This window comes from Ochlerotatus camptorhynchus, unplaced genomic scaffold, assembly GCF_037179485.1.
Source record: "Ochlerotatus camptorhynchus isolate MF236.1 unplaced genomic scaffold, CSIRO-AGI_Acam_v1.1 ptg000357l, whole genome shotgun sequence".
In the NCBI taxonomy this organism is placed as follows: domain Eukaryota; kingdom Metazoa; phylum Arthropoda; class Insecta; order Diptera; family Culicidae; genus Ochlerotatus; species Ochlerotatus camptorhynchus.
The window spans coordinates 4,673,060-4,697,651 of NW_027040845.1; the positions used below are offsets into that span (position 1 = coordinate 4,673,060).

General features: G+C 43.0%; 1 protein-coding gene across 2 annotated transcripts; it reads left to right on the forward strand.

Annotated features, from left to right (window-relative positions):
• Window positions 1–326: 326 nt before the first annotated feature.
• On the forward strand, window positions 327–18,503 carry LOC135709301 (transmembrane protein 198). Of its 2 annotated transcripts, none has more exons than XM_065231610.1 (7): window positions 327–1,880; window positions 1,963–2,071; window positions 15,760–15,873; window positions 15,937–16,085; window positions 16,148–16,312; window positions 16,380–16,652; window positions 16,940–18,503. In XM_065231610.1, exons 1-7 carry the CDS (start codon window positions 1,770–1,772, stop codon window positions 17,111–17,113), a joined length of 1,095 nt encoding a protein of 364 aa, XP_065087682.1. In that variant the 5' UTR covers window positions 327–1,769; the 3' UTR covers window positions 17,114–18,503. The 2 variants fall into 2 exon arrangements, with proteins under 2 accessions (XP_065087682.1, XP_065087683.1); XM_065231611.1 differs by lacking the exon at window positions 16,940–18,503 and adding an exon at window positions 16,825–16,899.
• The last annotated feature ends 6,089 nt before the right edge of the window (window positions 18,504–24,592 follow it).

A 24,592-nucleotide genomic window follows, 5' to 3' on the forward strand; every position in this document is an offset into this window, starting at 1 on the left:
AACTGTCTATGTCTACGTGGCTCATGGGTAGCTAATTTAGTTATCTTTAGTAAATTCATGTCAACTGTTTCATATGCAGACCAGCATGCTCACTTTTGTTTCTGATTTGTTGGCAGATTTGTTTTCAAAATTCACCAAGCGTCTCCACTACACACACCACCATTTCCAAACAACGATCCATTTGAGTTTCCAAGGAGCATAAAATCGATCAACCTCTCCCCACTGACGTAAGGACGAAAATAAAGAGAGGAGGAAAATTTGCACAGGACTTTCCACCCCTTTTCAAACGTCCTGCCAACAACCGTCAGTCAGTCAGTCACTTGGTCCTCGCATCGCAGTCGTCATACCACGATATGGGTTAGTGAATGAAAAACAGGATTTTCCCCACCCTGTTTTGCTGCTGTGCTGAACCTATTATCAAATTGAAGAAATTGAAGATTTTGCAATCTAGTAAAAATAGTTCAAAATTTGGCCAAACCTCTCGGTCTTCCCTTCTAAGCTAGGCATCGGAAATTGCCAAAAACAAAAAAAAACGGTACCGTTTTGTGAGTTATTCGTGTAGGCAGGAACGCACTGGAAAACAAGCAAAAATGGGATGTGATCGTTTTTGCAGTTTGGAAAATTTTGTAGTTCCTGGTTTTAGTTGAAAGAGTTAAATTTAAGGGTATTTTGAGGAAATTGGCTTTCGATCAGCCGTCCAAATTAAAAAAAAAAAGTTTCATCTGAACGTTGCTTCGATGAGAAAAGAAAGTACCAGTGAGTGTGCATGTGAACAAAGAAAGTCGTTCCGCATTACTATAGGAATAGAAAAAATTTAAATCAATTTGGTTTTATATATCGGTGCAATTAGGGTCAAGCATCCTTGACCAAGATTTGGATGAAGCCAATTTTTGCACTAAGGGATTCGCTGCCATAGTGGAAGCAAGGAGAACGGGAAAATTAGGAAGGAAGGAGTGTACCAGTTCTACAGTGAGAGTAACAACAATGCCATCATCAGGCACAGGGAGGAAAAACCTCATATGGGATCTGCCAAAACAGTGTCGATAGAGAAGGAGGCGCGTGGTGCTGGTGGGAGTGCGAAAACTGCAGTGTTTGTGTAACGAGCGCGCGGAAAATCGATATTCTTCCTTTGCTGTCAAAGTGTAGTCTGAGAGCAGTGAAGTTGGCTGCGGTTGTGTTTGGTTTTTCCGCACAGTAGGCAACTTCTTCGTCGATTCGGACTTCGGAGGGGAAATTGGCGTCAAAATAAAGAGGAAAATCGTGAAGGTCGGTGCAGATGGGGAGTCACGTTTTCCACCACATGTGCGCGGTGTTCTGCGATGTGCGGGTTGAATGTTTTGTATAAACGTCGTGCTAGATTCGAAAACAGTGTCGCGTCTGTTTGTGTTGGTGTTTGTGTGCATTGCATAGCGAAAGGCGCGGACAAAGGATGAAGATGCTGCGAAGATAAACAAGCACAAGGCACACTATTAGTCGAGTGGAAGAGCTTTCACAGTTTTCCTCTTGGAAAAAAAAACGAATGGCGATAACGATCTGAGTGCTGGGTGGAACAATAGCGTTGATTAAGTCCTTAAATTTGCTGAGTATTCACCGGAAGGCAGCACTTGTAAACGAATCTGCCGAGTGAAAGAGAAAGCGGAGCCCTAGGAGATGTGCATCGCAATAGTGAACGGCTGATGTCAAGGATACTTGTGTAGGAAAAAGCTGTAGAAACAAAGCTCGTTCTCCGTCACGCTTCCAGGAATAGATTCCGCAAACCAGTCGCCAAAATGCACTATCGTTACGAAGAAGGGCGGCACTTCCTGCTGCGAAACGCCAGTACCGGCGCGTCCGTGGACTCCAAATACGACAACTCCATTGTGTGGCCTTTCCTGATACAGGTAACGAACGGGGAAGGTTATTTAGGGGTGATGTTGCACGGTGCCAATGCGTTCTTGTTGTTTTTTTTATTTATTATTTTAGAATGTAATGGAAAATCCACTTTGTACGACGGCAAGTTCGACCAATTCTACGGTTTCGGTGCTACTTTGGACCACGATTGCGGTGTTCGGAATCGTGTACACGTTGTTAGGTGAGTATTCTTACTTTGAGAGATTAATCTTTTTGCATCTTTGTTTTGTAAACAGTGCTATGGTTCGAGTGTTGGATGCTGGGGGGAAACTGCGCCATACTATTATGGCTTTTGATAGAGCAACAGGGTGTATCATTGTGTTGATCTCGAGATAATATTTTGGAACCACAGTGTATCGGCAGGCGTCTTCTGGATTTTGAACATTTTGATGGAATAGCATGGTTTTGCGTCTCTTTATATTGCAATTGTTTGCATTCGTGTACGTATTGTGTGTGGCAATAAGTGTAATACAGTGCTTTCCCGATTTTGTCAGCTCCTGCTCAAATTTTAGGCTGACAAAATTGGGAAAAAAATTCGCATTATTTTTGTGATAAAAATTATTACAGAATAATGAAATTCTTATAGGGTACGGGGGGCTATGGGATAATATGACCAACAGCGCTTATTTACGTGTTTGCAAAGCATATTTAATGGAGTTTCACCCATAATCACTAGAAGAGCTGCAGAACGTGTGTGACACTTTGCGGAGCCAAAAATCCTTAATTTTTTAACTAACATTACCAATTACTCGTGGCGACGGTTGACCAAATGCTGGCTGGGCAGGGGCAAGTAGCACAGAAACAGGTGGATAATAAGACAGGGATACAATGGCTGGAAAATGTGTAGAAAGGAGGGATTTTCTTACTTACTTAAGGGTTCTGTGCACCACCAGCGGTGCAAAGGGCTAACGTGAAAGACTTCCATCCTGGGCGGCTGCTCGCTTTTGCCTTGACCTGGGCCCAGGTCAGATTCCTATCGACTTGCTTAATTTCCTTATTGAGGCTCCGCCGCCATGAGCCTCTGGGTCTGCCTCTGCTGCGATGTCCTGCCGGATTCCAATCCAGCGCTTGCTTGCAGATTTCGTTTCCGCCCCGTCGAAGTGTGTGGCCGACCCACCTCCACTTTCGCTCTCGAATTTCTGTTGCTATCGGCTTCTGATGACATCGACGATGGAGCTCGGCATTCGAGATCCAGTTGTGAGGCCACCAGGCACGAATTATATACCGCAGGCATCGGTTGATGAAGACCTGCAGCTTTTGAGTGTTCTCCGCTGATACACACCACGTCTCGCTGGCGTATAACAACACATATTTCACGTTTGAGTTGAAAATTCGGATTTTGGTGCGTTGACTTATCTGGTTGGATCTCCATACGTTTCGTAAACTCGCAAAGGCAGCCCTAGCCTTCTTGATTCGTGCACCTATGTCGCTCTTGGTCCCGCCGTCCGACGCTATTTGGCTGCCAAGATATTGAAAACTTTCGACGTTCTCCACTGCTTGCCCCGCTACCGTAAAGTTAAAAGGGTTGCCCGTGTTGATATCCAACGATTTGGTCTTGTTGACGTTGATGGTGAGACCCGCCGCAGAGGAGCGTTCGGCTAGGTCATTGAGCTTACTCTGCATATCAGAGCGCCGTTGTGCTAGTAGAGCAACATCATCAGCCAAATCGAAGTCGTTGAGATGCTCCATGGTGAAAGGCTGCCAAAGCAGCCCACGGTTCGGTACACGGTCAATTGCACCTACCATGATCTCGTCGATTACGATGAGAAACAGTAGCGGTGATAGTATACATCCTTGTCTCACACCAGCGACTACCCGGATAGAGTCGGACAAGGCTCCGTTATGCAGAACTCTGCACGTGGAAGCCTCATACTGCGCTTCGATGAGGTTGACGATTTTATCCGGGACTCCCTTGCGTCTCAGGGCGCCCCACAGATTCTCGTGATTGAGACGGTCGAAAGCTTTTTCGTAGTCAATGAATACCAAATAAAGGGACTCTTGGAATTCATTGACCTGCTCCAGGATGATGCGGAGCGTGACAATATGGTCCACACAAGATCTTCCGGCACGGAATCCTGCCTGCTGCCGGCGGAGAGTCGCGTCGATCTTCCGCCAATTGTCGCACACAGTCAGATCCCCCTTCTTTGGGACCTTCACTAAGATGCCCTGCATCCAGTCGGCCGGAAAAGTCACGGTGTCCCAGATATTACAGAATAGTTGATGCAACATTTGTGCGGATAGCATGGGGTCAGCTTTGAGCATCTCTGCTGATATGCGATCGACCCCTGGAGCCTTGTTGGATTTCATGCTTCGGATAGCTGCTTCAATCTCCTGCAGTGATGGGGCCTCGGAATTGACGCGAGTGATGCACCGCACCCTAGGCGGATCATGCTGAGATGTTGATGGCTGGTTGGCCGTCGAAACTTGAAGAAGTTGTTCGAAGTGCTCAAACCAGCGTTTCAGCTGGTCAGTGGGGTCGGTAAGCAATTGTCCAGTCGTGTCTTCACTGGCATCCTCGGGTTCATCCTTGCTCCACTCAGGCGTCGTGAGATATCGTAGAGGAGGCGTATATCGACAGTGTTTGCGGCTTTCTCCACTTCGTCGGCCAGGGAGTTCACCCACGCTTGCTTGTCCCGTCTGCAAGAGCGCTTGACTTCCTTCTCTAGAGCCGAGTACTGTTGACGGGCTTCGTTCTTGGCTCCTCTGGTTCTCGCCCGCTCTATCGCGGCTCTTGCTTCTCTACGCTCCTCAATCTTCCGCCAGGTTTCATCTGTGATCCACTCTTTCCTCTGGGTGCGCAGCTCACCCAAGTTGTTCTCGCTTGTTTCTATAAAGGCATTCTTGATGGCCGTCCATTGTTCTTCTACGCTGCCACCTTCTGGAACGTCCGCAGCTCGAGTCTCAAGTTCTTCAACAAAAGACCTTTTTACCGCTGGATCTTCAAGTCGGCGTGTGTTGAACCGCCGCCCGAGTCTCTCCTCCCGTCGCTGGATCCGCGCCATGCGTAGGCGGATTTCACCGATTAGAAGGTCGGCGCTGCGTTTATTCCGAACATCAAGAAGGCTCCGTCTCCATTTTCGGCTGATGCAGATGTGGTCGATCTGATTTTCGGTATGTCCATCACGGGAAACCCACGTGACTTTGTGCACTGGCCGATGGGGGAAGAGCGAGCCCCCGATCACCATGTCGTTATTGCCACAAAATTCTGCAAACAGCTCACCGTTCTCGCTCATTTCGCCGAGACCATGGCGTCCCATGACACGCTCATAGTCCGTGTTGTCGGAGCCGATCTTCGCATTGAAGTCGCCAGTGTAGATCTTGATGTCACCCTTTGGAACCTTATCCACGACGGCATTCAGTTGACTGTAAAAATTCTTCTTGTCCTGTAGCTCGGCAGCATCGGTTGGCGCATCACATTGGATTATGGTAAGGTTACGAACCCGTGTTCTAAATCTGGCAACGATTATCCTCTCATTAACAGGCTCCCACTTGATGAGCGCAGCACTTGCCTTGACGCTAAGTAGGAGACCAACTCCACGATGGCGGGGAGCGTTTTCACCTCGAATACCAGAGTATAGTAGTACCTGTCCCGACGGCAGTTTGTGTTCTCCAAAGTTTGGCCAACGAACTTCACTCAGTCCCAGGATTTCTAGCTTCATGCGTCGCGCCTCGTTGGCAAGTTGTGCCAGTTTACCCTGCTGGGCTAACGTCAATACATTCCATGATCCAATTCGTGTCCGTTGTTTTGCGCTAAAAGTCGTTGCCGTTATATCAGTTCGATGTCTTTCTCTGTTGGTTTCTGTAACAATTGTAAAGGTTTTAGAGACAGTAGGTGGTTGGCCTAAGGTCTCCTATCCGCCGTGATGGGGCTGCCATCTTAGGTGTAGCTTCCGGGGAAGAGCATTTCTTATTCAGCCGCTGGATGCGGGTCAGACGCTGTTTGAGCCGCACCTCTATGGTGAACAGACGCTCGGGTTGGCGAAGCATTTCCTCTTTCACCGTGATATGGTTACCGCGCCAGTGTTCGCGTCGCACCTCCTCACTCTGCTATTGTCGGATTGACAACATTGCCCAGGCTACGCCAACCAGCTGTGTCCATGTTTCAGCTAGCAGTCTTTTGTGATCATATGACTCGTGGAGGCGTGAGGTAGGAACTTGTGAGGACCGGAGCTAGGTATATCGCTCCTTCCCGATTGTCACTCACCATTTTGTAGCCCAACCATACAAAGGTAATCATATATGATCTTTCGACCAGAAAACTCATCTGGTCCCTTACCTTTGAAAGGAAATAAGATGAGTGCCTACCTTGTTTCATCGACCGAATAGCCTCAATCGAACTGAGACTATCCGAGAAGATGAAGTAATGGAATGGTCTGTGAGCATGTCGGAAATCATCCCCAATGCGAAGTTGATTGCTGCTAGCTCAGTAACATAAACGAAACAAGCTTCCTGAAGTTCCCAGAAGGCGGTTGAATATTCATGGAAGACACCGAAGCCATCTTCTATTGCAATTGACTTGTTGATACTTTTCAGCAAAAATACGGGGAATTGAGATAGGTCGAAGTTGATCTGGAACTCCTTAAATAGCCTGTTCCATGTAAAGATCATAGTCAATGGGTGAACTGTGGTTAGTAAAGCGTACACGAGGGGGGTTATAGCACGGAAGGCTAATATCCAAGCAACCAAAGTTCGGATAACAGCCCTTTTTTGGCTTAATCAGCTAATCGAAGGATTATGAAGAGAATTCTATTCAGCTTACTTTTTAAGTAATTAACCGAACTTCCAAGTTCACATTCGATATTTAAGCTTCTAGCAGAATGCTGTTTCACTTTTAAAAAGAACTTGAAAGTTCACAAAAGGTTCGTTTAACCGTTGGAGGGACTGCTATTCAGCCCAAAAAGAAAACTTGAAAGAAATCAACAAACCTAAATAAAAAACAAATATCTCTATCATTTTGCTGCTTAACACGTTCTCTTCTTATTTATTATGAGCTGCTGCGTCGTCGAAAGATAAATGTTTGAAAATGGTCAAATATTTGATTTAAATTACATGTTTTAAATTACTTACCGCAAGTCTCGAACTCGAGTCCTCCTCTTTGAAACCGAGATACATAGCACTGCTCTATGTGAACGAAGTGGAATATCATATGATTTTACTCGATGTGATGATTTCATTCATAAAAATGGTTTTCAGAGCAGCCAAATCTACTTTCAAGTTCCGTAAGAACTATTTTTGAACTTCAAAGTCTCTGATTAGTTCATGTAGAACCTTATCTGAACTTGAAAGTTGCTGAAAAGTTCATACGGAACTTATTGTGAACTTGCACCGTTTGACATTTGACAGCTTGTTTTGTTTTCCGCAGAAGTTTTCGGTAACCTCGAAAAGTACGAAACAATTTAACTAATTGTAGTAAATTAACCTGTTTTGAGACTTGTTTTATTCAGAAAATCATCAACGTATGGTAGTGGAACGCAAACCTCAATGAAATTTATTAAAATACAATATATTTTTTACTTACAGAGATGCCATTCGCCGTACTAGAAACATTGAACGCTCGAGGCTGTAAGGAGCTTTCGGTCGTTCCAGATCAATGGCTGCGGGAATCAAAAAGTGGACTCATTTTGTTCTGGCCAAACGCAAACAGTGATCCGTGACGAAAAAAGCTGCTAGAAATTGACATTTCTAAAGTTGCTTACACAAGTTCAAGTCAAGATTCAAGTCGAACTTCCTTCGAACTTATCTAGAACTTTACGTGTACTTTAAAGTCTGAAATAAGTTCAACATAGATTAATTGTGAACTTTCGCGCTGCTTAAAAGTACGGTTAGTACTAAGATTGAACTTTGTGTTAGAGGTTCGAAACAAGTTCTTTATTCACTTTTTGTTGAACTTTCAAGGTACCAATAAATATTGGCGGTACTTTAAAGAGCATTAAGTTCTGTTTGTACGTGTAGTGCCTTGTGTAATCAGCAAGAAAGTTCCACGGAACTAAATTTGAACCAGATGTGAACTTTTGAGTTCATTTCTCAAGTAAAATCCGAAATTTAGGTTGCTTGGGTATCCTATGACATATAATTAAGGTAGATTCGCACGAATTTAGACTGGGTGCTCAATTCGAGCATTGCTTGTCCTACATATGCCTATTATTAGATATTTTCTGAGGCAGCCGTGGCCAGACAGGAACTGCGTCAGGTGGTGGTTGACTTCTCCGTGTTTTCTGTTCACCTAGGTCGAAAGAATCGGTAATAACCGATGTGTCCATCTACCGTTATCCATTGTGTTCCACTTCTATTGCCACTTTGCCAAAGACTCCGCTTTCACCACCTTCCGTACTCTACCGGCTTCTCTCCAACTGTAGCACTCGCTGTCTTCCGCCGGGTGATGCCGATAGGGATCATTCCGGCGATGGCGCATACTGCTTCCGATGAGATGGTTCTGTACACACTTAGATTTTTTTGCCGAGATGGGCACCATCGAGCAGCTCGGCATTTTATTTTTCTGGAAATTCAGCAAAAAATATGTTTGTTAGCTGAGATCTCGGCAAAATTCCCGTTTGTTAGCTGAATCTCGGCAAGTTTTTCACTGAGATCCAGCAAAATAAAATGCCGAGCTGCTCGGTGGTGCCCATATCGGTGAAAAAATCTAAGTGTGTACGCACTCACGACTCGCATGACCATGAGCCGGAACGTACTGCTCACTTTCCTTTGGTTCTGCTTCGTTTCCAGTACTGCAAACCAGGCTGGACCTCCATACCTCAGTATCTAGCCAGAAGACACCTCTTGATATTGCTGGGATTATAGTTGTTCAGCATGATTCTAGCTATTGTGTTGATGGCCTTCGAAGCATTCTCACAGACATATTCGACATGTCTGTTGAAGTTTAGCCGGTCATCGATCGTCTCTCCCAGGTATTTCAACCCGCGCTTCGAGGCAAAGGCATGCGTTGAACCAATGATGGAGCCTTGTGGAACTCCCGTTGTGATTCTAATCGATCTCTGTCCCATATCTGTCACGTAGACCAGAACCAGACTCTGAAAATAACTCCTCATAATCCTGTAAGGTAGTCAGGGACCCTCATTCTATGCAGCGCTTTGGCAATGGCTTTCCCGCTGCGCTGTTGAACGCAGTCCTGACGTCGATCGTTATCACGGTGCAATATCGATCTCCTCTTCGCTTCTGTTTGGACGCCATCTCGGCTCTCTCGACCATTGTCCGAATTGCATCCACCGTTGATATCCCTTTCCGGAATCCAAACTGCCTCTCCGACAATCCAAAACAAAAGCTGATAGGGCTGATTAGTTTGAAGCATTGGAGATGAAAAACTACCCAAAATTAAGTACTTTTCCCTCAATTCCGGGGTTCAGCCCAATAACCCAAATTTGGGTAAATCCCATATAGTAGTTTCCATTTAACACCAGCAAAATAAAAATCTAATCTTAAGTATATGCTACCCAAAGTTAAGTTTAATTCTCGTAAATTTGAGAATATGCTATTTACTCAAAAGTAACTTATTGGGCTGAACTATATCGTTGGGTTGAATCTCTCGTTCCTTTTTTGACAACAATAAAGAGTGCAAGTGAGAGGCTGAACTCAATATTAAGTACAAAGGACTCAAATTTTGGGTAGTATTTTTTCTCCGTGTAGTATGAGAATTTAATTCCTTTGTCTTTTGTCTAACTTTATTAGTTTTTGTTTGTCTTGTTCCCCCGTCTCGATCAGTCTCATCATCGCCCACTGGTCACAATAGCTGGTCGAACCATAGAGGTCTAACTCCAGACCAATCTAGAACCGCACTACCGTTCATACTGGCAAAAACGCTCTGATGAGACAACGAAACCACCCCCCCCCCAACTCCTCCCCTTATCCTATCCTTCGACAATATACCCCTCTAACCTCGGATAAGCCGTGAGTATTCGGCCCAACTTCTACTAGACATAGAAATAAGTGAATTTTGTTAAAAATAATGAACAATGAATTATCGGCTCCGTAAAGCTAGCGCGATTGAGCCTTCCAAATAAACGAACTAGATAAAAAAGTATCTTAGATATCAGCAAGAACTTTTTGAGTATAATGCGAGAAATACAAAGTTTAGAGTGGGATGCCCCTAGTAGCTATGTATAACCTCTAATTTGATGCAGTCAATCGTAGAAGGCGTCCAAAGTTCTGAAGTGGTTTGAATCATTTCTGAATTGATTGAGTACTTTTAGAAGTGATTCCAAACATTTCTGAAGTCATTGAGAATATTCTGAAGTGATTTCTAAGTTTTCAAAAGTAAGTTAATACCAACAATCAATACGAAACTAACGATTTAAAATTGGCTCACTACTTGACTAGCCTATTGGTCCTAAGCAAATCGATTAACATACCCCATTCTAGTCGAAATTCTAATACTGCACTATGTTTGTTTTGATTCGCTATGAAAGTTTGACAGATAAAATGAGGGGTTCGTGGATTTTCCTATGTTTCGAGGGGTGCATCGATTAGCTTGGGACCGAAGATGGTACCAGAGCTGAGCCAAAAAGTTGAGCATGTTTCTGCGGGACCTTCTGGTCTTAGAGCTACCTCTATACTAACACTGTCTACAATATATTGAATTGGTTCCGCTTTTTGATAGATCGTAATTCTATCCGCCAGACTATGAATATAGCGATTATAAGGAAAATACTTCTAGATAGAGCTGGAATTAGGGCGTAACAGCCTTTGTAAATAATGAGTTCTCTCGTTGATTTCTAGGAATTCAAGGCATGCCACCACAAACCAACATATCCATCGAGTAGGAGAAGTCTTCCCCTACTCGATGGTGATGTTGATTTGCCAGGGATAGCCATGCCTTTCGAGAAATCCTCGAGAGAAGTCATTGTTTACAAAGACTGTTACGCCCTAATTCCAGCTCTATCTAGACTTAATAAATTGCTGTCAAACTCATTTTGACAGATCTAATTTCAAACATTTTTTAGGTTAATAATAAACAACTTTACACGGTGATGCACCCGCTAGTGTGCGTGCGTTAAACGTCACCAATCTCTATAAGGTATATATTAAAAAAAATGACTTATTTCGGATGGCGATGAAAAAAAAAACCACAAAATGTAATTCAATGGAACAAATTTTCATACAAAATCCTACGTTTATTAGGCCTTCTACAAACATGCTTCGACGCTCTGCCGGGCGACCTTACGGCTGTTGGTCGGAACCTTAGCCATGGCCGATGAAAAGATGGATGTCGGCACGTTCTTCAGCTCTATCGTACCCTTGGCGATCAGCTGCTCCTCCGTGTTGGCCACGAAATTATTGGAATAGATCCTCCGTTTGAGGTTCGCCCAAAAATTTTCTATCGGTCGCATCTAAGGGACGTTGGGAGGGTTGACGGTCTTCGGCACAACGTTTATCTTCAGCCGGTTGCTTCGCTGGAAAGATGTTTTCCACTAGCACCTTCAGCCGCTCCTTCTGGGTGATTGTCTGCTGCTCACATACGGCCGGCCTCGACTGACGCCTCGAATGTGTGATTTTTTTTTATTCAGTTTGCATTTATTTTACTGAAAAGGCAAACCAGTTTCCTACAACTTTGTCTCAGGCGTCATTTCGATTAGATGTGCCGATTTATTGAAAGGCGAACAATTATGCGAAGTTTCATGGAATTCTGAGAAGTAAAATCGGAACTCTGCTTATTTTTTCGCTATTTGACATGGAACTGCTCAGCTTTAACTTGCCAGGTCACTAGATAGAAGGTTGTTGTCTTTGGCAAAGTTGTTCAGATGGACAAGAAATGTTGGATGGTTTACAGTTCAATTCAGAATTCATGCGTCAGATGGCGCTTGTGTAACAACTTACTTCTTATTTATTAATTTAATATAATTTGGACCCATTGAGGTGATCGTTGGACGCAGTCGGCAGAAACGGTGGGTTGTTCTGTTCACCTGCTTGGTAGTTCGTGCAGTACATCTCGAGATTGCGCACGATCTGTCGGCAGCCTCATGCCTTATGGCCATCCGAAGATTCGTGTGCCGCCGTGGACCTCCACTGGAATTCGTTTCCGACAATGGCACCAATCTGAAAGCAGCCAGTAAAGAAATCATCGAGAAGATTCGTTTCATTCGGGAAGAATGCGCCGAAGCAGTTACCGATACCGATGCCTGCACTAGGTGGAGATTCATCCCTTCTGCCACACCCCACATGGGAGGCTCTTGGGAGTGCTTCGTCAGGACCGTGGAAGATGCTCGAAGTGCGGTTGACGGTGGAAAAAGATTGACTGATGAGATCCTACAAACGTCTATTGCGGAAGCGGAGAATCTAGTCAACTCTCGTCCCCTTACATATGTTGCCGAGGGGTCGATCGACGCGCTAAGCCCTAACCTTTTTTTGAAAGATGTGTCACCGAACGAACCACTCATGATTCCCCCGCCGTCACATTCTGCTGAGGCTCTTCGCAATACCTACCATCGGTCACAGCAGCTGGCCGAAGAGTTATGGAGACGATGGATTCAAGAGTATGTGCCAATGATCAACCGACGTAGCAAGTGGTTTAGCGAGGCTCAACCATTGAAGGCAGGCGACCTGGTTTACGTTGTGGATGGCAAGAACCGGAAGCTGTGGGTTCGCGGAGCTGTTGAGGAGCTGATAACATCCAAGGATGGCAGGATTCGGCAAGCTTGGGTTCGAACCAACAGTGGCGTCTTCAGGAGGGCAACAGTTAAGCTAGCGGTTTTGGAAATTGATGACGTTACCGGACCGGATGAAGGGATTGGACCAAGATTACGGGTCGGGGATCTGTTGGGAGCAACACCGCTGGGCTTACCGATTGCCCCTGGAGAAAAGTGCGATCTGACGGACCGATTTGACTCATACATATAGGGAAAATAGAAATTAGGACTGTCAGTCATCGAGATCAAGTTCATCATCCTATTGCAAGTCACGCGGTCAGTTCAGTTCAGGTTTTATATTAAAATTATCACAGTTATTAGAAATTCCTAGTTCTAAATTTGTTATTCTGGTGAAAATCAAACAGATAAAATTCGACGGCTACAGAGGTTAAAATCACACATAAAAACAAGCAGTACGAGGGAAATTTGTCTACAGGAGGAAAACTATCTCTTTGACAATGTTGGGAAGCACTGCTCAACAAGAGTTTGAAACGAAGATTGTTTTACGTGATCCGAACATTACCAAAGTTTCGTGTGAGCCGTACCATTGTTCTGTAGCCAATTTTGGTTAAACCTACCGACGGCTCCAGGTCAGTATTCTGTTGAGCGTATGCCGCGGCGTCCACACTATCGTTTCCATTTCTTCAAGATTTCGCTCGTACTTCTCACCGTCCTTCAGCATCGCTTGCACCTCCGTTTGGTATCGACTTCCGACACGGATTTTATCCTTGTCCGCTAGCATCAAATTTACCCGCCTAGAGCCGTCTTCATACCGTTTCATATTCCCGGTCCACGATACTATCAACGGTTCCGGAAACCTTTCACCTGGAGATGGTTTACGACGATGTTCTCCACTAATGTCACGGATGAGCCTTCATCGAGGAACGCCAGTGTATCTAGCGACAAAGCGACAAATCCCCCACCGAGAGCGTTACTGGTACCATTCTAAAGATGACCGACCGATTGAAACGGTTATGTGCATTGCATTCTACCACTTGAACCGATTCCCAAGCACGATGCAAAAGAGGGTGGTGATACTCCTGACAATCACCCACATTGCAGCGCAACTTGAAGCTGCATCGGCTCTTCCCATGGGCGTTTAAACACAATACGTACAGCTTCAGGTTCTCTACCCGCCTCAATCGTTCCGTAACATTCAGTTTTTTTTAAATCGTCGCAAAACCTTACCTTATGATCTAACCTCTTACACATTTAGCAAGGCTGGGCCATCTTATTACCCTGTGGTGTCTCACCCTTGGAGGAAGTATTGTGCATGTGAACAAACTCCTTCCTCTTATCGTTGCGGTTTCTTGCAGGTACTGGTTCACGAAGATTCGCCCCCGTGTAGTCTGCCACTTCCGACACATCCGAAACCACATCGAACCTTCGCAGTGGGGTACCACGACTGTACCTCTTGTAGCGTACTGTAAGTTGGTACTTACCTATGGCTGGTCCGATTTACCCCGGCGGGGTGGCTACGAGCAGAGTACTTCCCCCAAAGACGTTCGGATTTGGATGGATTGATAAGAAAAAGAGAAAGCAATATGAAATTTAAGACGTCTATTGACTAATCTGACCTTTCCCTTTTTCTCCTCGTTGTCCTCGGTGTCACTCGGTGGGGCTCTTCAACGATAGCGGCGGCGGTTGCTGCTTGTTTACGTCGGCTCCAGACACGGTCTGTGCCGAGCGTCTTCTACTTCACTTTCAGCTGCCTAGCAGCGGTCCTTTGCATTTACCGGGGGGATGAGCAAGGCTCCTTTATCGGAACCCCCCAGCGACGATGGTGACGAATCACCGAACCAACTACTCGCCGTAGATGGACGCGGTAGTCACCGCAGTGCACTACCCAGGCGAACGCTCCTTCAGTTCGGCCTGCTTCGTCCCTCCTTGGCTCTTAACTGCGGTGACGAGACTGGCTTTTCTCGCTGAGCCACCGCAGTGAGGACGGTGGGTGTTCGGGGATCCTTGGTGGTTAGCCGGGAGCGAATAAATCCTTGAAGTTTAGCTTCCCTTGGTGGCGATGCAACACCCTTCGCTTATGCAGCTCACGAACCACGGCACTTTTCGGGGAAACGACGTCACTTCCACGCGACGATGCTGGGAATTATCCCTCCAGCAGACACACCCCAACAAACAATTTTAGCTGCAGATTAGCTTATACTGCCAAAATTTGCCTTATGCAGCTAACTTTTGCCTGTATAAGCTGAGTTGCAGCTAAAATTGTTAGTTGGGACGTCACGAAAACGGCACTCCTACTTCTCGTTTTCACTCAAACGGACGGGGCAAAATCTACGCGTCGTATTCCAACCGTGGTTTGTAACTTTCTCCTGTTTTTCGTACTGGCTGACAATCACGTACAATACAACAACCGCCATCGTCCTCCTGCAACCGCGCTCGAATGTTATGCTCCTAATGTTTTTCGCCTTCTTTTGCAGCGGGAGGAGAAACGGGACCTATCTTTATTCTAGACGCGAGACAATTCAAAACGATATTTTTTACGCTACATTCTAATCCAAAAAACAAGCCTACACGAATAAAATCTACTATACAAATAACAAATTAAAATATTTACAAATAAAGCAATGGTGAGTATGTTGCCGAGCGTGCGACCAAAACAAAAACAAATCATAACAGACAAGGTACACGCTCATGACAAACACGTTAAAAGGGTGGGTTATTCATTGTCACCCTAGACGAGCGTTACAGTACCCAATCCAACTTGTAGCTTAGCGGAAGCTTATCCACCAGTTCCTGGACCAGCATGGGGTTATTCAAATGGTCTGCTAGCCCAGCTGCCTCCAAATGGTCGCATAACTGTTTCACGGTTATTCCGAAATGGATGAAGGTTCCAAGTTGCTCGATTTTCGGCGACGGAGCTTTTCGAACCTTAGTTAAAGCGGTGTTGCTCTCAACAATAACATATCGACTAGATAGAAGGTTGTTGTATTTGGAGTTGTCCGAGAATTAAACACGCTGAAATAAAGAGGATATTTTCCCCTGATGCATATATTATGTCACGCTCTAGGGAGGGGGGTCTAAGATGTTGTGACAAGCAATGCATTAGGTATAGGAAAAATGTCACGATAGGGGGGGGGGGGGTAAATTTCTCCTCGATTTAGCGTGACATAATGAATGCATGGGCCCTGTGGGGGCGGGCCGCTCGTTAAAAAACGAAAGTTGCATGAAATCTCTGCATATCATTATGATTCAAGTCGCATTTTTTCTGTTTCAGGATACCGTTGCTTACGAGCAATAGGATTTCTAACGGGTCTCGCTGCTGGTGCCGGATGCATCGTTCTGCTGCAGAGTAAAAACATCACAGAGTTTGGCAATCTAGCAGCACCAGGTAAGATCCATTTGTTTCGCTGAGATGGTTGTAAATTGAATAAGAAAAATGTCTTCTTCTCAGCCCTCGCTGTAGTTGCCGGCTTATTTGGTGCTATCCTCGGCTCAACTCATCCAATTTCGTCCATCTTGATCGGAGCCTCGGCCGGTGCGCTGGTAGCCGGTGCCACCATTGCGGCCTGCATAGCCACACTACCTCATTACATCTTTGGAGTGAGTATCTCCCGTATGGCGTGTTCGAATTGAGTGTTTTTCAATATCGATCTTACTTTTAGGAAAATGAGCTCTTCGTGTCAATCGTGGGAGGTGCAATCATCTGTGCAATTATCGCACTGTTCTGTCCGAAGTTTATGTCAATCATCGCTTCCAGCATACTGGGATCGGCCATGATCTTGTGCTCAATCGACTTCTTCATGCATGGACTGAACACGTTGGATTGGGTGAGGCGAAGCCTTATACAATTGGAGTTGTCAATTTTCTACAGCAAATCAATTTCGGTCATTTTAGATCATCAACATCAAACCGGATCCGACGCCTCCGCCCTGCTGGGGTGGAGTGATCCTGTGCTGTTGGCCCATTGCCTCGGTGCTAGGGGTACTGGTTCAGAGCTTTGTCACTGCCTGGAAGATAGACCACCGACGACAGATGATGAACCGAAGGCGACGCAACTACAAGGGCCGATCCGGATCACGGTCACGGGAAACGCGCGAGGAAGCCCGGCAGCGAAAGTACCGCTACTTGTATCAGGTGCGAACCGCCCGAGGGGACATAATTTCACAGGTACGTTCATGGTGTTGCTATCTTAAATCTCATACAGCTGCTGTGTCAAACTCTCGGAATCTACAGATTAAGAAAATTTGCATGTTTTAGATCCCGATTTCAGCTAATTCTTGCAATTCAAGGCTTAGATTTTAGTTGAGATCCCGGCCTTATGAAGTTTATGTTATTCCAGATTTATCAGACTTAGCGGATACTGGATTCCGGCATTTTATGACCAGATGTAGAAAAAGTTTTGTAGTATGCCTGTAAGGTGTGACAATAAATTCTTCAATATCTCCATTTTCCAGAACTTCGTATCCGCCCTCCAGAAGCACGTCACCACGGATTCCGGTCCACCGTCGGAGGTATCCACCAAGACGGGTTCCAACGATCGCAACACAGCCCGAAGCGATCGCACCCACATGACCAATCTCCCGGATTCGGACTTTGACAAGCGAGATTTAAGCTACGAGAAACGTTGACATTCGGCCAAATAGCATTCGCATCAAAAGCAGCATGAGTACTACAACTACAACAACAGCAACAATAACCACCACCAGCACCACCACCACCACCATCAGAAGCCGCAGCAGCCGAAACATGAACGCACTTGTTACTAGAAATGCCACTGAAGGAAGGGAGGGTGAGGGGGCTCCGAAAAACCGAAACAATGAATTGGTAAAGTGATGGTTGGATCGTAAAAGGTGCAACAAAATTAGAATTCCTCTAGGCTTTGTACAGGTAAGTAGTCTAAATTCCAAAGAGGTTTTTATACGGAGATAGCGAATCAAAAACGGGCACGCTGAGTGGAATGAATATCCAGTAACGTTCTAGGGACGGGAATAACCAAGACGGAGTCAAAGAAATGTCACTGCTAAATATGCGCAACATGTCATAAAGAGTTGAAGGAACGATTTTAAACCAAGACAAGTGTAATAATATGCATAACAAAAAACCTATAAATACCAACTCAATAACTGAATCAAATTCATTGCTATATAAAAATAAGATTTACTAAATTGTACTTATTTCAGAAAGTCTGAAGTAAAACTTTAAACGTAAAATTTTTGTTTCTAATGAACTAATCTAAAGCAAAAGTTATAATGAACAAAAAAAAATACAAAGAAACGTGGAAAAAGTGGAAATGTGACGAATGTGATTCAAATTTTTATCAAAACGTAGCGATACAAACAAAGCAGATGTAGGCATTTTTTTTCTCGGTAGATTCATGTTGTAGCAAAAGCGGTTTTGTTCGTTTTTCACAAACAAAATACAAACAGAAACGGAATGGTTGTTTGATTTACAAACACTTTATTTTAGCGTACCCAAAGTTGTCCATACGCTCGCTCTCCGGTGGGCTTGGCAAATACAGTATAGGGAAATTGAAGCATTATTGAACTATTTATATATATACATATATATCAAACAGGATTACACACATACAAATTACCAAACAGTTTAGCAGCAGAAATCGGTCAGTGTGTTTTGAGGGCAATAGAATTTTCCGTTTGTTATTTTTGAACAAAACAATAGCAAAACCGCCGCCGCCGTCGCCGTCGCCGCCAGACAAAAATACGGAAAACAATAAGAGAAATGATATGTGACAACACTGGCGTATGCAGATGTAGGAAGAGTAACAGAGGGAGCGAAGAGCAACAGAGTGTGCTAAGATTGAGCGAGAGAAAGAGAGAGAGAGAGAGAGAGAGAAAGAGCGAAAGACAAGAAAGAGAGAGAGAGAACAGTGCTAACCCTTCCAAGAAGCAAAGATAAAAGAAGAATGGTGAAAAGGTATAAATGACGCAAGACAAAGAGTAATAAATGTACTAGGCTAATGGAAAGCTCAAAATATATATAAGCCATATTTTGGATTTATCGGAGCTAGGTGGTCTTGAGTTTGGCTTTTATGTATCACCATGTCCACAGCTCAGCGGGTGGGGCCTCATGTAGCCTAGTCAGATAATACACGGCATTAACCTGCTGGAGATGGCGAGATTGGTTTCCCGGTTTGAGATAGGAAGAAGAAGATGTGCACAGCTTAACAGCCTTCCACATGATTTTATTTAATACGACTCCAGACCATGGGTAACTTGATGGTGTATCAACATATCCCAAGCAACATTGCAAGTTTTAACGCGGTTTTATAGCTATCTATAAGTCTAAATCATGGTCTACAGAACCCTCATAAAACCAGAAATGTTACTTGGGATATGTGTTTAACCCAGTATGTCATTGGAAATTATACTAGGAAGGGCATAAACATAATTGCTTCAAGTGCAAATCAGAACACCAGTGGTACTACGTAAAAGATGTCCATCCAGGGCGACTGCTTGCTTTTACCTTGACGTGGATCCAGGCCAGATTTTGCTTTATTTATTTGTTGAGACTCCGTCGCCCCTGGGTCTGCCTGTGATGTCCAGGTGGGTTCCAATCCAGCACATGTTTGCAGATTTGGTTTTCATTTTTTTCATAATGTGTTCCCTTTCTCAGGGCACGGATTACATGCCGTAGGCATCGGATAATGATTTTGTGTGTTCTACACTGATAGGCACCATGCTTCGCTGTCGTAAACTGCTCAAATTTAACATTGGAATTGAAAACCCGGATTTTGGTTAAATTGAAAAATCAAAAAAATAGATAAACAAATTGCAATATTTTCACCAGAAAAAGCGCAATCGAATTTGGATTACGAGAAGTGAAGTCACATTTATTAAAGCGCAAATGAATTGCGAAAAGCGAAGTCAAATTTTATTTGGAAAGCGCAATCGAATTTGGGTTCCGAGAAGCGAAGGAAAATTTTACTTGGAAAAGTGAAGTCAAATATTGTTTGGAAAAGTTCAATTGAATTTGGATTACGAGAAGTAAAGTCAATTTTTTTTAAAGCGCAATTGAATTTGGATTATGGGACGCGAAGTCAAATTTCACTTGGAAAAGCGCAATCGAATTTGGATTACGAGAAGTTATGTTAAATTTTGTTTGAAAAAACGCAATCGAAGTTGGGTTCCAAGAAGCGGAGTCAAATTTTACTTGGAAAAGCGAAGTCAAATTTTATTTGGAAAAGTGCAATCGAATTTGGATTACGAGAAGTGAAGTCAAATTTTACTTGAAAAAACGCAATCGAATTTGAATTACGAGAAGTTTAGGCAAATGTTATTTGGAAAAGTGATGTCAAATTTTATTTGGAAAAGTGCAATCGAATTTGGATTACGAGAAGTGAAGTCAAACTTTACTTGGAAAAGCGCAATTGAATTTGGATCATGAGAAGCGGTTACCAGAAGTAAAGTCAAATATTATTTGGAAAAGCGCAATCGAATTTGAATTACGAGAAGTGATGTCAAATTTTGTTTGAAAAAACGCAATCGAAGTTGGGTTCCAAGAGGCGTAGTCAAATTTTAGTTGGAAAAGCGAAGTCAAATTTTGTTTGGAAAACTGCAATCGAATTTGGGGTACGAGAAGTAAAGTCAAATTTTATGTGGAAAAGCGCAATTTGGATTACGAGAATCGAAGTCAAATTTTACTTGGAAAAATGCAATCGAATTTGAATTGCGAGAAGCTTAGACAAATTTTATTTGGTAAAGTGATGTCAATTTTTTTTTTGGAAAAGCTCAATCGAATTTGGATTACGAGAAGCGAAGGCCAATATTATTTGGAAAAGTGCAATCCAATTTTGATTACAAGATGTGAAGTCAAATTTTACTTGGAAAAGCGCAATCGAATTTAGATTATGAGAAGTGAATTCAAATTTTATTTGGAAAAGGTCAATCTAATTTGGATTATGAGTAGCGAAGTCCAATTTTACTTGGAAAAGTGCAGTACAATTGTACTTGAAAAATTGCAATCCAATTTGGATTACGAGTAGCGATGTCAATTATTATTTGGAAAAGCGCAATCGAATTTAGATTACGAGAAGTGTAGGCAAATTTTATTTGGAAAAGCGATGTCAAATTTAATTTGGAAAAGTGCAATCAAATTTGAAAAACGAGAAGTAAAGTCATTTTTTTTGGAAAACCTCAATCGAATTTGGATTATGAACAGCAACTTCAATTTTACTTGGAAAATTGCAATCGAATTTGGATTACGAGAAGTGTAGGCAAATTTTATTTGGGAAAGCGCAATCGGATTTGGATTACGAGAACTAAATTCAAATTTTATTTGCAAAAACGCAATCGAATTTGGATTACGAGAAGCGAAGTCCAATTTTACTGGAAAAAGAGCAATCATATTTGGATTTATAGGGCCCAATTATGTAAGTCGAATCGAGGTTCACTTCGCTCAACCGGTCTATTTTGGTATTACAGAAGTCGATGTCGACGATATACAGTCGAGTAGGTAAACTCGACAGTGAGCATTCATAAGGGCGTATACGCGATGATCGATTCTCTTCATCGATTTTCTCTTTGCATTGCTACAGCTAAGCGAAACAATTTTGTAGAATTTATTCAATGTAGAGTTGTAACAGGTTGCATTGGCCATCAAAAGCAACAGCAAACGCACCGATAAACGTTAAATCTAGCGAGTTATTAACGAAAGAGAAAATCGATGAAGAGAATCGATCATCGCGTATACGCCCTTATGAATGCTCACTGTCGAACTGACTCGACCGCTCGAAAGATGGTGACTCATCTGTCACAATCTGTCGAGTAAAGTTTGTTTTGGTTTGGTTGTTCGTTTTGTTGATTCGAAGTGTCTCAATCAGTTTTCCCCGCCGTAGAAATTTTAGCGATCCGTTTCTCCTCCTCCGTCATCTCTGATTTGATCCATAGTGGGCAAATCTTACTTTCCATCACCATGTCGTTACCGACACATTGTTGGTATCTTCCAATTGCAAGGACTTGAATAGATGCACATATTTTCAAGACTGGTGATACAGCTGTATTGCTATAGAACATTTCCAGGTGAAATCAGCTAGAACAAATCTGGCACGACTCTTCCCGATCTGAATGAAACTTTCAACATGTCGTTAGTATGCGAGATTATGATTTTCCTCGGATTTTTCCACAGATCACGAGACCATTTTGACTCAAGACTAATTTTTTAAAAGGGCATATGTGTTTTCACATATAAATAAAAAAAAATCTAAAATTATTTATTGCATCAAAATTTGTGTCTGAGAAGAAGTTGTAGTAGCGGGGCCGGTGGTGTAGTGGTCAGTGTGATTGCCTCTCACCCCAAAGGGCCTGGATTCAATCCCAGTCAGCGCCGTCGGGATTTTCTGAGACATAAAATCTGTGATCAACGTCAGGAAAGTAAAGCCGTTGGTGATCGGTCAGGGTTCAGGATGGAAGTTGCCTACCTGGCGTCGGTATCATTGGTACTCAGTACGGAAAACATGATCGACGGAAAAAAAAATCGAGAGATTCGACGTTCTTGTTATGACACTAGAAAAATCGAAGGCCCCCTCGTTAACTAGGGGCTGTAACAGTTTTCAAAAGTGCTCAATTTTTGCGTATCCATGATTCATTCAAATAATTAAAAATGCTCTAGATAACCCCTAATGTTTATACAGCACAGTAAAGGGGAAATATTGGGCTTTCATTTGGCATGTTCAAAATTTTTGGTGGTGATATTGAATTTGGATTTATTCTTAACAACGTATTTTTCATGAACTTAACCTCCCATTGATTTTGAAAATAAGCTTACAATTAGAAAGCTAAAACTTTTTCAAATTTCGATAAAGCAATCAAATTTTTGCATGCAAATAGAAGAAAACTAAAAAATAGATTTGATAAATCACATTGATTTAAATAATTGTATCTTCGAAAATTCTCTAGGCAAATCATAATCTCTGGATCCCGTATTAGCAACAATATGAAGGATTCTGCTTGCCGAATTGTAAGGCAGCCACACCGGAGGTAACGAAGCCAATCCGAACCGTTGTAATTAATAAACGCAATCGGAACCGCCAGCAGTTTCAGGGCGATAAATATGCAATTCTGGAAAGACCAAGAAAGGATGAAACATATGAATGAATAACAAGCAGAGACAAAGTGGATCAAATGTTGGTAACCGATATCAAGATCTTGGACCAGGCATGGCAAATCATTTACATTCATTTCGTGCATTCATTTACATTCATTTGCCTCTTACTTTTTTCATCAACAGAATTTCGTAGAATGAGCATGAGCATGAGCATGATTGACCGCCCACGGTTGCTACTCTGTTATTGCTACTCTGTTATTACACAGAGAACCAATAGACGATGCTTGGGACTAGCAATCATCCTCAATGTGTAAAAACTGGTGATCTCGAATTAGGCAATACCAGCGCCAGCCACACCTGAACGCAGGTCAAGAAAGGAATGGGTAGGAATGTGCTGACGTGACACTCGCTTTGATGGAAGCCGAGGAGTCCTCTGCACTTCCACATAAAAAAAAAAACACCTGTGCAAAGAAACGGATCCAATAAACGTCACTCTTGTGAAAGCACACCCGTCGTCGTCGAACGGCAAAAAAAAAGGAATCGGTGGGCAATTTTGTGATACGGATTTCCAAAATCAAACGGGAATGCACAAATTTCACCACACCCAACTGCGAAATACGTTCAGAACTGAGTACTGCGGAGTAAATCGATTTCATTTTGCAAGCCAATGGAAAACTGCTTGAAAATTTGTTCAAGTTTAAAATTGTTTTGTTCTTTCTCAGTTGATTTCCGCCAAAAGCTCTGAGCCAGGAGTGCTCGAGCCCCCATGACTCTATCAAAGTTTGTATACATACATTTTTCGCCAAAGTATGTTTACTGCAATTAAAAACTCAGCTGAGTCATAAAAACTATGCTGGTTTTTATACTTTCATCAATGAGCCTGTTGGTTTTTGTCTTCGAGCTTACAATTAAGAATGTGTTATGAAAAAGTATGAATCATTTTTATGAGATTGCAATGCTTGACGAGAGGTAAGAACAGTAACTGAGTTTGTTGCTTCTGAATGTTTGGCTCCCGTTTGACAGTTCTGACTGGCTCCCAAGTGACAAGCACATTGAGTGAGTCCGCAGTACCCAGGTTCAGAAGCACTTTTGGTACACTTTCGTTCGAAAACACTTATTTTTTTCAAAAATAGTTGCGAGTGAACCAACATCATCAAGTAAATAAACTAAAATTTAAATTATCACTAGCGATGCCACAAATTTCTGGACCGGCAGAAAAAATCAAACAAAGCAAATATCGTTAAATCTTCTGTTGCTTGCAAACATGATGAATCATGTTTTCTTTCTCGATTCTAAAACTTCTCGGAAAGCGAGAAAACCACCACTCACACACGTATAACCGTCCGGGAGGCAGAGTGCCAGCGCTAATCCGGCAAATGCAGCCGAAAACTATGAAAGCGAATGCACGCACAAAACAGAGAACACACTTGATACACAACCGTATCCAAAGGCGTTCGAAACTCGACCCATCAACAGAATTTCGTAGAATGATATATTAAGCTTTTGTAGGTTTTAATATTAGCAACAACTTTTAAAAATTACTCAAATCTGTATCTCTTATGCATGATGAACCGGAACGAACAGAACCAGCCATTGTTTTTCAGCGAATGAAAATTACATTCACTGAAAAATAATAACAAGTTGTGCCCGCTCTAGTTCGTCATGCATGAGAGGTACATATTTGAGTTATTGACATAAGTTTTAGCTAATATCAAACTGTTCAAAAGCTACAAATATTATTTTACGGAATTTTGTTAATGGAAAAAGTTCGAGGCAAATGAATGTAAATGAATGCTCGAAATTAATGTTAATGATTTGCCATGCCTGTCTTGGACCAGCATTTGGATGCTGTTGGATATTAGTCGATGGAAGATGTGGATGAACGGATTAAAAGTAAGAAATTGAGAGCCACGAGAAAGACGAAAAAGAGCAACACTAGTAAATTTTATATTCTTTAATAAACAATCTCAGCGATTTGAACATCTTGTTTTTTTATTAAGGTGTTCAAAAGTTCAAAGCCATCGAAAATCGCAGTCGTTTGACTA

Coding starts and splice junctions, on each gene's coding strand:
- LOC135709301 (XM_065231610.1), top strand. CDS start 1,770: ATGCACTATCGTTACGAAGAAGGGCGGCACTTCCTGCTGCGAAACGCC. Junction 1,881..1,962: donor TGTGGCCTTTCCTGATACAG/GTAACGAACGGG, acceptor TTATTATTTTAG/AATGTAATGGAAAATCCACT. Junction 16,313..16,379: donor GACTGAACACGTTGGATTGG/GTGAGGCGAAGC, acceptor CGGTCATTTTAG/ATCATCAACATCAAACCGGA.